The following is a 15,447-nucleotide window of genomic DNA, read 5'->3' as shown; positions in this document are numbered from 1 at the left end:
TTGTTTGGGAAACATGTATTGCAGTGCAAAACAAATTTTCTTGAATTACTTAATTGAATGATGTTTGCAAAATACATGGTAGATAACTAAATACTTATTCCAAGTCTTCTCATTGTGACGTGGTCAGATTTAACTGTAAATTGTGCATTGTAAACTCAGCATATATTCATAGCAAGTGGTTTAAAAAACATAAACATTGACAAAAATATATATTTTTATAACTATTATAATGTCTAAATATATATCAATATACATATCTTGTGATAATATCAAGACGTTAAGTTACAGCACTGAGTTACAGAGACCTTGCAAAAATAAGGGGAACACTGAGGCCACCTATAGGCTATACTTGTCATTGCAATTGTCATGTTTCTCCAGCAGATGCTCCTAATGCATAACACATTGCTGCCTTTTTATTTAAAAAAAATTCAACTTATCTTTTTACAGAAGTGAAGGTAAGAAAACATGTGATTGTTTTGAGTTGAGCTAAAAGGTGGGACACACAAAATGTGTTGTTGTAAGAGGTGTATGAAAAAAAGCTGTTACACAAAGACTGTTAGCCCAAAATGAGCAAGGCACTAGAGAAATCATGTTCTGACACCATTTCAGTGTGAAAGCTTTTAATTGTTACAAGTACAGGTACAAATAAGCTGATCGTGGTTATATGTTTTGGTTTATTGTCATTCTGTGATGAGAACTCAAATCGTTCATTCATATGTTTGAAACTTTGATGCACACCTTTGAAACACAAAATACAGTGGATAACATTAAAATAAATTGTTTACAGTAAGTTGCACCCTTCAGGAAATAAACCTGTTACTTAAGCATGTAATCAGGAAGATAAGTCAAGTTTCCAGTAAAGAGAAAAAGAAACAAAACTCGTCAAGCTGCAGTGTGTGTTGTCTCTCTATCTGTTAGGACATCCAGTGAAATGGCAGAAGACAATATTTCATGGACTGATGACCAGTTCTGCTGTTCAGTGTGTCTGGATCTCCTAAAGGATCCAGTGACCATTTCCTGTGGACACAGTTACTGTATGAGCTGTATTACAGAATACTGGAATCAGGATGATCTGAGGGGAGTCTTCAGATGCCCTACGTGTAGAAAGACCTTCACTCCAAGACCTGATTTAGGGAAGAATGTGATGCTTGCTGAAATGGTGGAGAAACTGAAGAGGGCAAGAATCCAAGTTACTCAATGCTACGCTGGTCCTGGAGATGTGGAGTGTGGCGTCTGTACTGGAAGAAAACAGAAAGCCGTCAAGTCCTGTCTGGTGTGTCTGAACTCTTACTGTCAAAATCATCTTAAACAACATGAGAATCTCTTCAAGGGTACAAGACACAGCGTGATAGATGCCACTGGACGACTCCAGGAGATGATCTACCCTCAACATGATAAAATGCTGGAATTTTACTGTCGCACTGACCAGAAATGCATTTGTGTGCTGTGTATGATAAATGAACACAAAAACCACAACATTTTATCTGCTGCAGAAGCGAGTATTGAGAAACAGGTAACCAACATTTCCTTAATTGTCACTCATCACTAATGATTTTAAGTTAGTTCATGTTTATGTTCATTCAGCTATGTGCAAACTGGCCTTACTGGAAAAACAGGACTACATATATTTCTGCAGACCTGAAATACATTGCTGCAAGTACAATTCGATGCAGTTCGAGGTCTAACGTCCAAAGGTGGCGCTGAAAGCGAGTTCTATTCTCCAATACAGATTAGGTCATGATATTGATCTTATTTCAAACTTGTAACAATTAGCACCAAGTTAAACATCAATACTTGGCGAGAGGTATCCATTAGCATTCCCATTTATCTCAAAGGCAATTGTTTGCCTTCCGAATGCCACCCGGAAGAATTGAATTCTGCCATCTTTGCTCATTCGCACTTATGTTGCATTCCATTCAAAGTTGTGGGAAATTTGTAATCTCCGACCATAAAGGCTTTCCATTTCCGGATTCTCAGAAGATTACGTATACGTAAAAATGCAACGCTACCGTTAGCTTAGCAAGTGTCCGACTGATGACAAAGACATCTCCTAATAACCACATTGCGGAGGATAAATGATACTATGAAATTGAAGCATTTGTTCTACAGGTGTGCATTGATCAAAAGATAGTTTAATCTGCCGTTTACACATCTGTCTCTACAAACAATTGTTAAACAAGTTTTATTATCATGTAATTTAGGATATTTAACTCATAGATGCTTTTTATTTCCTGAAAACGTGAACATTTACGATATCTTTGTAAATTGTCCCGGGTGTCGGAATCTCATCGGAATCGGAGTTGTGAATTTCCAAGTTGGAAGTCCGACTACAAGTTGCATTATGTTGCATTATTCCAGGTGGGAATTTTGAAATCCAGAATTTCAGAGTTGAATGGAACGCAGCATCATGGTTTTTGCTCAGTCAACTGAACCGTTAATGTTCTGTAACTAATAACTCTTACGTCAGCGATGACATCAAAAGCAGCATAGGGTTTGAGCCCTCAATGGCTACTTTTAAATGACCTTCAAAGGAGAGAGATGCTTTTTGGGCCTATATTGTGTAGTTATAACCTATAATGGTTAAAACCTTGGACTTGTAATGGACTCGGTCGTGTCACAGACTTGAACACGTTTAAAACACAACAAACTTTAAGAGCCACTATTGGACATTTCACCTGGAAACGGCAGCATATTACCCACTGCAACATATGCTTTCCTAACATTAGGTGCAGTCACATTTTTCAGAGATACATTTTCTCGCAATCAGGGGCTCAGATGTACAGTATGATTATGTAATGTCAGTCATAAAACCGTAGCCTAACAGACTCAAACAACCCCATCATTCACTCTTACGTAGCATTTCTCAGTTTATCAAGTATTTGTGCTTTGTACAGAAACTTCTGGCGGAGACGCAGAGAAAATTCCAGCAGATAATCCAGCAGAGAGAGAAAGATCTTCAGGAGCTGAGAGAGGCTGTGGAGTCTCATAAGGTGAATGTTAAGAAGAGAAGTTTAAGTCTCAGTTTTTAATATGGCTGTTTGATGTACTGTATAGTACCACTAAGATCAAAGCAGATGTTGCCATACAACTAATCATTAACAATCACTTTGAGGGACTTGGTTCTATATTTTCTTTCGTCTTTTTCATTTTCCTGAAAAGTACATACACCTATGAGCCAAAAAAAAGACCAACTGCCTAATATGCTGTTGGTCCTCCATGTCCCGCCGAGGTATGGACCCCTGAGGGCGTCCTGTGGTATCTGGCACAAGACATCAGCAGCAGATCCTTCAAGTCCTGTAAGTTGCGAGGTGGAGTCACCATTTTTTGGACTTGTTGGTCCAGCACATCCCACAGATGCTCAATCGGATTGAGATCCGGGGAATTTGGAAGCCAGGGCAACAACTTGAACCATCATGTTCCTCAAACAATTCCCGAACAGTGTTTGGCAGGATGAAAGAGGCCACTGTCATCAGGGAATACCATTGCAGGAAGGGGTGTACCTGGCCTTCCATTTACATTACATTTACATTTATTCATTTGGCAGACGCTTTTATCCAAAGCGACTTACAAAAGAGGAAAAACATCAGCGAATCATCTTAGGGAGACAGTGGTACAAAAAGTGCCATATTACAAAGTTTCACTATCATCAGAATAGTATACAAAACAGATTTTTTTTTTTTAGTGACCGGTTAAGTGCTTTTGGAAAAGATGTGTTTTTAGCCGTTTTTTGAAGATAGAGAGTGAGTTAGCTTCCCGGATTGAGTTGGGAAGGTCATTCCACCACCGTGGTATGATGAAACTGAAAGTCCGGGAAAGTTTTGGTGCCTCTTTGTTTTGGTACAACAAGGCGACGTTCCTTAGCCAACCGCAGGCTTCTGGTGGGAACGTAGCTCTGCATAAATGTTTTTAGGTATGCTGGAGCAGACCCAGTGACTGTTTTGTATGCCAGCATCAGGGCCTTGAATTTAATACGTGCATGAACCGGCAGCCAGTGGAGAGAGACAAAAAGTGGTGTAACATGTGCTCTCTTAGGTTCATTAAAGACCAGACGTGCTGCTGCATTCTGGATCATTTGGAGAGGTCTAATAGCACATGCAGGAAGGCCTGCAATGAGAGCGTTACAGTAGTCCAGTCTAGTTATGACAAGGGACTGAACGAGCAGTTGTGTGGCATGTACAGAGAGGAAGGGTCTTATCTTCCTGATATTGTAGAGTGTAAATCTACATGATCTTGCAGTCTTTGAAATGTGGTCTGTGAAATTTAGCTCATCATCAATGGTTACCCCTAGATTTCTGACCGTTTTGGAAGGTGAAACTGTAGTTGGACCCAGCTGCACGGTGATGTTGTGTTCAACAGCAGGGTTGGCTGGAAAGACAAGGAGTTCGGTCTTGGCTGGGTTGAGTTGAAGGTGGTGTTCCTTCATCCAGGCTGAGATGTCTGCCAGACAGGCAGCGATTCGAGCGGTCACTGTGGTGTCGTTGGGCTGGAAAGACAAATAGAGTTGCGTGTCATCAGCGTAGCAGTGGTAAGAGAAACCATGTGACTGGATGATGGGTCCCAGTGAAGTTGTGTATATGGAGAAGAGAAGTGGCCCAAGCACTGATCCCTGAGGTACCCCAGTAAGTAACTGGTGTGGCTTGGATACCTCCCTTCTCCATGCTACCACAAAGGACCTTTCTGAGAGATAAGAGTTGAACCAGTCAAGCCCAGTTCCAGTGATGCCCAGTTTAGAGAGGGTAGAGAGTAGGATCTGATGGTTGACTGTGTCAAAGGCAGCAGAAAGGTCCAGCAGAATCAGAACGGATGATCTGGATTCAGCTTTCGCCTGTCTCAGCGACTCAGTGACAGACAGCAGGGCAGTCTCAGTGGAGTGTCCACTTTTGAAGCCTGACTGATTGTCATCCAGCAGCTTGGTCTGTGGATCTGATTGAAAACTGCCCTTTCAAGTGTTTTTGCCATGAATGGGATGAGAGAGACTGGTCTGTAGTGTTCTATCTGTGTGGGGTTAAGTGCAGGTTTTTTCAGCAGTGGGGTTACTCGAGCCTGCTTAAATGTAGTGGGAAAAGTGCCTGCAAGAAGAGATGTGTTAATTATGTGTGTAAGTGCAGGTAGGATGGACGGAGAGATGGCCTGGAGAAGGTGTGATGGAATGGGGTCAAGGGAACAGGTTGTGGGGTGGTTGGAGAGGTGGAGTTTAGAGACCTCAGTGTCAGTTAAAGGAGAGAACATAGGGAAAGAAGAGTTACATACAGGAGCCAGGTGTTTGACAGGGTGTGGTGCAGTGAATGTATTGCTGATGGCTTTAACCTTATCAGTAAAGAATGTGGCGAATATATCTGCTGTCAGTGATGTGTCAGGTGGTGGAGGGGGAGGGCAGAGAAGTGTGTTAAATGTTCTAAACAAGCTACGAGTGTCTGTGGTGCTGTTGATCTTGGTCTGGTAATATGAAGTTTTTGCAGTTTTAACGTGATTTGAAAAAGTTGCAAGCAGAAGCTGATATTTACCTAGATCAGCTGGATCTTTAGATTTCCGCCATCTCCTCTCAGCTGCCCTGAGATCAGTCCGATGTTCATGAAGGATGTCAGACAGCCAGGGGCTGGGTGGTGTAGTCCGTGCTGGTCTAGAGGAGAGAGGACAGATGGTGTCTAGACAGGTTGTTAAAGTAGAGCTAAGTGTGTCTGTGGCAGTGTTTACATCAAGCATGGAAAATACATTTATTGTGGGAAGAGAGGCAAGAGACATCAGTGGAAAGGCGAGAGGGTGAGAGTGAACGGAGGTTACAGCGAAAGGAAACCAAAGGTGGAGTCGGTTTTACAATGGATGGGAGAATCATGTTGAATTGAACAAAGTAGTGATCAGAGACATGTAAATGTGTAACAAGAATATTAGAGGTGGTACAGTTACGTGTAAAAATGAGGTCCAGCTGGTTACCCGACCTGTGAGTTGCTGTGGTGTGTAGTCTTTCCAAGTCAAATGAGGCCAGAAGAGTATTCAGTTCAATGGCCTGGGGCTTGTCTTGGTGTATGTTGAAATCACCAAGAACCACAAGTGGCCTGCCATCCTCTGGCAAGGAGGACAGCAGGACATCCAATTCCTCAAGAAAGCTTGTCAGCTGACCTGGGGGGCGATAGATGACAACAACATGTAATTTTGTGGGTTGCATTGTAGTAATGGCATGGAATTCAAAAGATGTATTGTTACATAGTGAAGCCTGTGGTGAAAAAGTCCAGTTATTATGAATGAGCAAACCTGTTCCCCACCCCTACCAGTATGTCGAGGGGTGTGGGAGAAGGAGTTGGAGAGAGCAGCAGGTGTTGCTGTATCCTCAGGACGTATCCATGTCTCCGTCAGTGCCAGGATGCTGAGGGTGGACTGTGTGGCTAAAGCTGGAATGAAGGCAGCTTTGTTCACAGCAGACTGGCAGTTCCAGAGTCCCACTGAGAACGAGAGTGGAGCAGGTGTTGAAGTGCAAAGCGGCCGTAGGTTGTGTGGGTTGCGTTTTGTCTTGCATCTGTATCTTGTGAACGGTCTACAACAGATAACAGGGATGTGCTTGAAGGCATGTGTTATTAGTGAACTAGACATGTTAGTATGTATGTATAAGTAAAATAATGAAAGAGATAAAAAGTAAAAAATACTTAAGTGCTTTGGTGAGTGGAGCCTTGTCGGTGTCCTTGCTCAGTGGACTCGCACAGGTAGACTCGCTGGTCTTTACCCAAGTAGGTCTTCACACGAGGAGGACTTTACACGAGGGCGACCACTTCCGCTTCCGCGTCAGCATTAAGTCCAATAAATACACACTTTAACGAGCCGTTCAGTGGAAAAAAGCAGCCACGCCTTAATGCTACTTAGCACAACAAAGCTAGTCACGTGGTCACCCGAAACCGAAACTCAGGGTTGCGCGGGAACAAACGCAACTTCTGTACAGCGCAAATAAATTATGCTGCACTTTAGCAATAAATAATACTCTAAAACAAGTTTAGCACTGTTTGCAGACACTAAAACGACGATTGTTTTACACACACTGGATATACAACCCGAAGTCTAAGCAAAACTAGCAACGAATCCTACGTGACAGGTCAAAACAAATCTAGCAGTGAATACGTTCAAGACAGTAAACAAACAGCACCTGATTTTGCAATGAATACCACTCTAATAATGGTAACACAATGGAATAGACACACTTACATACAACTGCAGACTCCTGTAGATAGATCGCCTTCCATGATGGTTAGGTAGGTGGCACATGTCAAATTGATGTCCACATGAGTTTCATGAGTTTCCTAGCCGAACATTGTCTAAAACATCACACTCCCACAGTGCATCCTGGTGCCATCACTTCCCAAGGAAACAGTGCACACATACAAGGCTGTCCACGTGATACAAAAGAAAATGGGATTCATCGGACCAGGTGACCTTCTTCCACTGCTCCAAGGACCAGTTCCATTGCCTATTGTAGGTGCTTTCGATGGTGGATGGGGGTTATAATGGGCACTCTGACTGGTCTGCGGCTAAGCAGCTCCATACGTAGTGTTTTGACACATTCCTCCCGGAACATCATTAAAGGTTTCTTTGACTTGTGCTACAGTAGACCTTCTGTCGGGTTCAGACCACACGAGATAGCCTTCGTTGCCCTCATGCATCTATGTGCCTTGGGCACCCAACACCCTTTCGCCGGTTTGTGGTTTGTCTCTCCTCGGACCACTGTCAGTAATAACTCACCACTGCTGACCGGGAGCACCCCACAAGCACCCCACAAGCCTTGACGTTTCAGAGATGCTCTGACCCAGTCGTCTGGCCATAACAATGTGGCCCTTGTTAAAGTCACTCAGGTCTTTACTCCTGCCCATTTGTCGCCCTAGCAAAAATAAACACACGCCCCAAGTCTATTCCAAGCTTCAAGAACACACTGTGTTGCTGTGTGAGCACATGATGACAGAATTATACTTGGATTTATTACAAAGTTTTTCATATATAATAAAATTCAGCTCATATGGTATAAAACCAATAATAAATCTTGGATTTGTCTTTTTTAACCCTGTTACACTAACAGCACTCTGCACAGACAGCAGTGGAGGACTGTGAGCTGATCTTCACCGAGTTCATCTCATCCATTGAGAGAAGGCGCTCTGAGGTCACACAGCTGATCAGAGATCAGGAGAAGGCTGCAGTGAGTCGAGCTGAAGAACTCTTGAAACAACTGGAGCAGGAGATTGATGATCTGAGGAGGAGAGATGCTGAGTTTCAGCGGCTTTCATACTCCAACGATGATATCAATGTCCTCCAGGTAACCGAAATCTAGAAAAACACTCAGTGGACTTGAGTGAAGTCTTCTTATTACAGAGAGTTTTTACTCATTTTGCTGGACCATAATTCATATCCCAGATACCACACGTACATCTCCGAGATGTCTGTTTATGAGCGTTTCATCTGGAAAGTGTCAAATCTAATTAACATCTGCTAAACATCTTAAAAAGGTCAAATTTAACATTCAAAATCATAAACGTCTCAAAGACATCTGCTGAATATCTTATTGACAACCATGAAGAAACATATTATAGACATATTGCAGATCAGCAAACAACCTAAAAAATACATCTTCCAGATTCAAACACACACATCAAATAGACAACTGGGTGATGTGTGTCTGTAAGATGTATTTTTAGGTTGATTGCTCTTCTGCAAATCATCTATTAGACGTTTCCTCTCGGATGTCATTAAGATGTTCAGCAGATGTCTTTGAGATGTTTATGCTTTTGAATGATTTTGAAGGTTAAATTGGACCTTTTTAAGATGTTTAGCAGATGTTTATTAGAACCCTCCTATGGTTTTTGGTCATTTTTGACCTAAATACTAAATACATCCTCATTTAATAAAAATGGTTTCCTTTATCTATGCAGTACAAGACTTGGTGACTTTTCATACATTTCCATCCAAAAAACTAAATTGGGCTTGAATTTGACTTGGAAAAAGTGTTCATAAAAAAAAGCGACACGTTTGGCATTTGTGGTCAAAATTGATAGACCATTAAAAAAGAATGGGAAAGACCAAAAAACAGAGAGTTTTTTTTTATCTGTCAAATACATTCAACAAATCAGCCACAACAGGGTGAGACTCTTAAACATCCTCAGTGCAAAACAAACACACCCACTCACACATAAACACAAACACACTCACACACACACACACACACACTTACACAAAAATTAATTGGTGATACAATAACACAGAGCTTTTTTTACATTTGTCAAAAAAATAAAAAAATAAATCGGTCAAAATGCTTAACACACACACACACACACACACACACATACTCAGAATTGATGAGGTGAGACGATAACACACTCAATGCAGAACACAGACACAGAACCAGGGCATCAATAAGTGGAGCTCTACAGCCAAAGCTTGGTCATTGTTGGCATTACAAGTAATCTGTTGTTTTCCAGCTGATGACTGCAATCTCACACAACAACAAAAAACGCCATTTGCCACTAAGTGGTGGTGACGTCACCATGACGCTTGTGCCAGGCTATGTGCACGTTTAGGCCACGTGAAGTGTTGAACGCCAGCTGGCAGGAGGTCACGGGACAGATCCAACAGGTGACACGGGTCGACTGACTGAGATGACTGGTTGATGCACAACCTGTGCCCCCTACTGTGCTTTAACCACCCGGCGCTCTGCTCATTGTTGTGAGCATTGCTCCTCTGCCCTCCGTTGTTGTTGGAGGGCGACTGCCTCCAACTGGCCAGTAGCGTCCTTCACAAGCCTCCCCCAAATAGGCCGATCTTGACACCGCTGGTACCAGTCATCGGCAAGCCCACTCAGCTCCACATCACTCCATCCCTTCTCCAGCCTGTGCCGTGCCCGCTTAGCCCCCTCTATCTGGCCGAACAAAAGCTGTTTAGGCATGCGTTGGCCGGGCATGCGGGCTACATGAACCAGCCAAAGCAACCTTGTCTGCTGGAGGAGCTCACCGATGGGACTTTGTCCACATCTTTCAAGGATTTGTGAGCTCCTTACACAATGCAGCCTCGTTAAACCCAGGAAGGATTATAGGCAGGCCAGCCTAAATGTAAGAAATTTAATGGAAGATGTTCCATTAGGGGGGTCCACGTCAGCATAGAGAAGGGAGGGAATGACCGTGGCCGAAAATACCTGAAGCTTCGTGCGGAGCGACAAACCGGGTAGCTTCCACACAGCGTTACTCAACCGATGAAAAGATAATGCCGCTCAGCTGATTTGGAGTGTGACCTTTGCTGTCAAACCGGAGCTGGTCATAAGCACACTGCCCAGGTATGGAAAACACTCCACTCTCTCCACAACTGCCCCATCACCTATTGGGAGCTGTGGGGGTGGAGTGTCCGATGGTACATAATACCCAGGCAGGTGCTTAGTTTTGGTTGGGCTGATGGTAAGGCCCCATCTCTTAGTGGCAAGCTCCAAGTTCATCAGCAGCACCTCCAACTCCTCCTCTGAGTGAGCAGCAATCACCAGATCATCAGCATACATAATGTGGTTGAACAATAGGGAGCCATCCCTTGACCGCACCCAGGCATCGATCAACCTCCCATTATATCTGTACAAGATGGAAATTCCTCCGGTACAGCCATCAAAGGATTCACGAACCACGTGGTCGAAATAGATATTAAATAATGTGGGAGCCAGAGGGAATGGCTCTGACTCCCGGCCACATAGTTTTACCCAGGCCCGCTCGCCATCATGAAGGTCCTTAATGATCGCGAGCAGTGGGTCTGGGACTCCGAAAGCACGAAGAACAACCCAGAGCCCAGGCCTACTGATGGTATCATAGGTCTTGACCAGGTCAATAAAGCAGAGGTGTAGGTCTTGCTAGAATTCCCTACACCTCTGCTGTAGCAGACAAACAGAGAATATGGCATCTGTGCAAGACCACCCTTTCCTGAAACCACACTGGGGCTCTGCAAGCCTCTCCTCAGCGTGCCTGGCAAGGCGATGTTGAATAATCCTTGCCAGGACCTTTCCCGGCACACTGAGGAGCGAGATGCCGGGAAAGAGAATCCTGCGGAACCCGCCCAGTGGTACAGACTGTTGTTATGATGTCATGTAGGGCAGTCTGTGCACAAACGCCACCCTCCCTCAGCATTTCGCTTGGGAGATCATCTCTGCCCAGTGCCTTTCCTGGTCTCAGGCTCCGGATCGCCTTCAGTACTTCCTCCAAAGATGGCACCTCAGCTAGCGTGGGAGCATGGCGGTGAGGTGTGGGAAGCTATGAGCCCCAGGTTACTTTGGGTTTGCCTTCCCATCAACCAGAGGCGAGGAGTGGTGGTCGTGGTTACTTATGCCCCCACCGAAGACAAACATCCATGGAGGGATGTGGGAAAGGCAGATGAGTCAGATGCCTTCTATGACCTCCTGTCACAGGTGGTGGCTAAAGTGGCCCCTCGGGATAGAATCATCATGTTGGGTGATTTCAATGCCCGAGTTGGTCATGATGCTAGTACCTGGTCAGGAGTGATTGGAAGACATGGGCCAGATCAGCTCAATAACAACGGTAGGAGGCTGCTAGATTTTTGTGCAGCCCATGGGGTTGTAATTACCAACACACTGTTCCGGCATCGGCGCATCCACACAACATCATGGAAGCATGCCGGGTCCAAGCAAGAACATCTGCTGGACTACATAGTGATGGAACAGCGGATGATCTGCCCACTGACCATCGACTTGTCATCTGTAAGATACGCCTGCCATTCATCCACTCTGGAGGAGGGTGTAAACCCAGGACCCCTTTCAAACCCATAGTGGCCTGGTCTAGGCTAGCTGATGAAAGTTGCAAGTGAGAATTTCAGCATCGCTTGCAGCTGGGGTTGGCATCATCCCCCACTCCTTTGGATGTCGAGGGGAAATGGACGAGGTTTAGGACTGTGGCTCATGTAACTGCAACAGCAGTTTTGGGCACACGCTCCTCAGAGACCCTGGCTGATGGAGGAGGTGTTCAGGCTGGCTGAGAAAAAGCGACAGGCCCACTCTCATCGTCTACAGCATCCCATGTCAGAGAATGAGGAGGCTTACCGCAGCCTTAGCTCGGAGGTTCGGAGAGCCGTGAGGCGCACACACACATACACAAACACACACTCACACACACACACACACACACAAACACACATACACACACACACACACCCATATACAGAAACAAACACACACATACAAAAACACACACACAGGGACCTGATTGAGATGCACCCTTTGTTTTGTCTTTGTTCTTCAAAAATTAGCTTATTTGTATATGCAAATTAATGGTAATGTAAAGATCAAAATAGCAAAAAATCCCAAAGGAAATGCATATATTTATTGTTCTTCCAGAAAAAAAAATCGTTACACATCGCACCCTTCAGGTCAAACATGACCGCAGTAACCAAAGAGAGGTGCCATTTCTCAGTCCCTCTGAGGAGGTCTGGACCGTATAGTAATAATGCATAGTGAGCTAAAGCACTGGACTGGTAAGCAGAAGGTTGCTGGTTCGATCCCCACAGCCACCACCATTGTGTCCTTGAGCAAGGCATTTAACTCCAGGTTGCTCCGGGGGGATTGTCTCTGTAATATGAGCTCTATAAGTCGCTTTGGATAAAAGCATCTACCAAATGCATAAATGTAAATGTAAAATCTGTTTGGCTTTGTGTCTGTAGAGTTTCCATTCTCTCTCCGCCCCTTCTGGACTTACAGACTCGCCCAGCATCAATGTCACTTCTCATCTCCCTTATGATCACATAATGAACTCTGTCTCTCAACTCAGAGACCAACTGGAGCATTTCTGCGAAGAGGAGATGGAGAAGATATTTGCTGGAGGTACATTTCTGGATATTCCTTCATTCTTTAGTTCATTCTTTATTTATTTAGATGTAATTTGAGCATCAGTTAATAAATATAAAATGGAATTGATGTAGATTGAATTTGATAAGAATTCAACTTATAATGGGAATTAAACTTCATTTGTCCCACGGATTCTACAGTGACAATCATTCAGATCATACCGACTTCTGACCGTTCCTACATGGTACATTACTAGGGAAAAGAAGACACACTAATATCAATTCATTCATTTAAATGTATTTGTTATGCTTATACATATTGCTCCAAAGCAGCTTTGCAAAGAATAGAATAATGCCAAACAAACGCCCAAAGGAACAAGCCAACGGGAACCAAGAGATGAGGACAAAACCTTGGGAGGAACCGAGTCTCAGTTGGGGAAGCCAATAACTTAATGGCTATAATCACTTGTATAGGAATAGTGATGGCAGAGACATGTGTCTTGGCTGGAGTTGGGTGGGACTCTGTGATGGCAGATGTATTGAAGTAATAGTGGAAAACAAGTAACAATAACTCCCAAACTCTAACCAATATCTATAGGCTACAACAGCAAGACGAAAGATGAGATTCCTGGGAATTCCCTGGAAAACACCCTGGTGGAGCTGCATAGAGAACCAATGACAGCACATGATTCACGGAAAAGAAGAACCACCACCACCATAACGGTTTGGGACCCAGAGACTGGCAAAGATGTATTGCTCGACGAGGCCTATCGTATGGGTCTGATTAATTACAATACATACATTGAAATTCAAGGGAAAAAATGACAACAGTTTTAAGTTCAAGTTAAGAGTTTAAGTTCAGCATAGTGAAGGGTCCTCTTGTTCTTTATCAAAATTAATAGTTCATTTTAGAGCTGTTGATTTAACGCTGTGTGATTAATAATATAAAAAATTATGCATAAATACATTTACACAATTAATCATGTCCCCAGACCTTAATACGGAAGATTTCTGAGCAATTCAAACTTGAAGTACCAACAATTTCCTCCAGGGGGCAGTAAGCAAAACTCCAGCTATCAAGGCAACGTGCAGCTTATACAGAGAACAAACCACCGACAGCAGACAGCACAAGATGAGAACACATTCTTGTGTACAATCACAGCTTGATGGAGCACAAATCCAAAGGCAGTGATCTCAAGACGTGTTTTTCTATGTATTAAACTACATTTAACTTGACACGGTGACCTAAAAGTGGTATTTTTATGTCTGATGTCTGACTCAGGTGTACGTTGCCGTGTCCTTAGAAAAGCCCTTATAAAATCTAATAAATCTCAGACTGGTTGACAAATTCAGTTGCAAAATGGATTGCTGTGAACTGTAGGCCAATGATTGGCTCATGTTTAATAATATGCAAATAAACGATATATTGGATTCTAAAGACACTTTTGTCATGCCTTATCAATGCTGAACTCCTCTGCCACAATAATGTCATTCATTTGAATTATTTAAATATATCTATTTAAAGTTAATTCATCATTATATATTGAATCATTGTTATTTGAGGGGCTTTCTTTACAAAAATGTACATATGCTATTGTAACACAATAAAGGTTTGGGAAAGGAGGAGGCGGGAACCGGCTGAACCGTCAAAATATTGTTTAATGAAAACAAATATCTACAAAACACAAACACACACATGGCAGCTGCATGTGTCTCTCTCTCTCTCTCTCTCTCTCTCTCTCTCTCTCTCTCTCTCTCTCTCTCGTTCCACTGCACTCATCCCTCTCCTCGGCTGATTAAAACAAACTGTGAAACTCTGGTCATGTATTAAGAAATATTAAGTGTTTCTCCATTCTTAAAGGTGGACTCTGTAATTTTTTGGGATTACACTGAAAAAAATAAGGCTGGGCACAGAAATGCATCAATTCTTAAGCTACAAACTCTTCAGACATGTTTAGTGAGTTCTGTTCTCTGTTTTGTGTGCAGTTGTGTGTGTTCTGTTGTCACTATCGCTGTTTTTAGATAAACACTCTTTTCTCTTGAACGCCCCAATGTCGCGAGGGGTCTGCGTGAACTGCTGCTCTCGTGCACTCTCATGAACACACACAGATCAACAGTTCACAGTTTCACTAAATAATACATCAGATTTCAGTTTCTCATCAAATCTTATTGTATACTTTCATAACAATCATGAGTCTCATGAATAATTAATGAGACTTCTGAATTATACTTTTGTGTTCTTTTGAAGCTTGAAGAGGTGTCACCATAAACTGCCATTGTATGACATCACAGAGAGCAACATTTCTCCCTTTGTGTTCAGAAAAAGAGAGAAAGTCATATAGTGTTGTAACAACACAGGGGTGAGTAAACAATGACTGAATTTTCATTTCTGGTTGAACTAATCCTTTAAGAGTCCTTTGCTTATATTTATAAATGTATGCATCAAATCTTCATTCTTTTCTGGTTATTATTAGGATTTTGGGTGAACAATAAATTGCATCTGAGATTATATTAATTTTGGACTCTTGTGGTCTCAAAGTCTTGCCCGTCACTGTAAGGAAAGACTACGATTTTGTTTTATATTCTATAAAGTGATTTTAAAAACTCGGACGATTAATCAGTTTTCTGCCTTTTTCACCACTTTAGTTATCAGCCGAA

At 43.0% G+C, this 15,447-nt stretch overlaps 1 protein-coding gene across 1 annotated transcript; it reads left to right on the top strand.

The window, feature by feature from the left end:
• Positions 1 to 931: 931 nt before the first annotated feature.
• LOC127652372 (E3 ubiquitin/ISG15 ligase TRIM25-like) lies at positions 932 to 13,614 on the top strand. The gene is made up of 5 exons (XM_052138479.1): positions 932 to 1,513; positions 2,895 to 2,990; positions 8,054 to 8,287; positions 12,667 to 12,826; positions 13,388 to 13,614. The coding sequence occupies exons 1-5, from the start codon at positions 932 to 934 to the stop codon at positions 13,612 to 13,614; spliced, it is 1,299 nt and encodes a 432-aa protein (XP_051994439.1).
• Positions 13,615 to 15,447: the final 1,833 nt, after the last annotated feature.

Source organism: Xyrauchen texanus, chromosome 12, assembly GCF_025860055.1.
Source record: "Xyrauchen texanus isolate HMW12.3.18 chromosome 12, RBS_HiC_50CHRs, whole genome shotgun sequence".
NCBI classification, from domain to species: domain Eukaryota; kingdom Metazoa; phylum Chordata; class Actinopteri; order Cypriniformes; family Catostomidae; genus Xyrauchen; species Xyrauchen texanus.
Note: the sequence above shows the minus strand (reverse complement) of the source record. Positions and strands in the feature narration are given on the sequence as shown.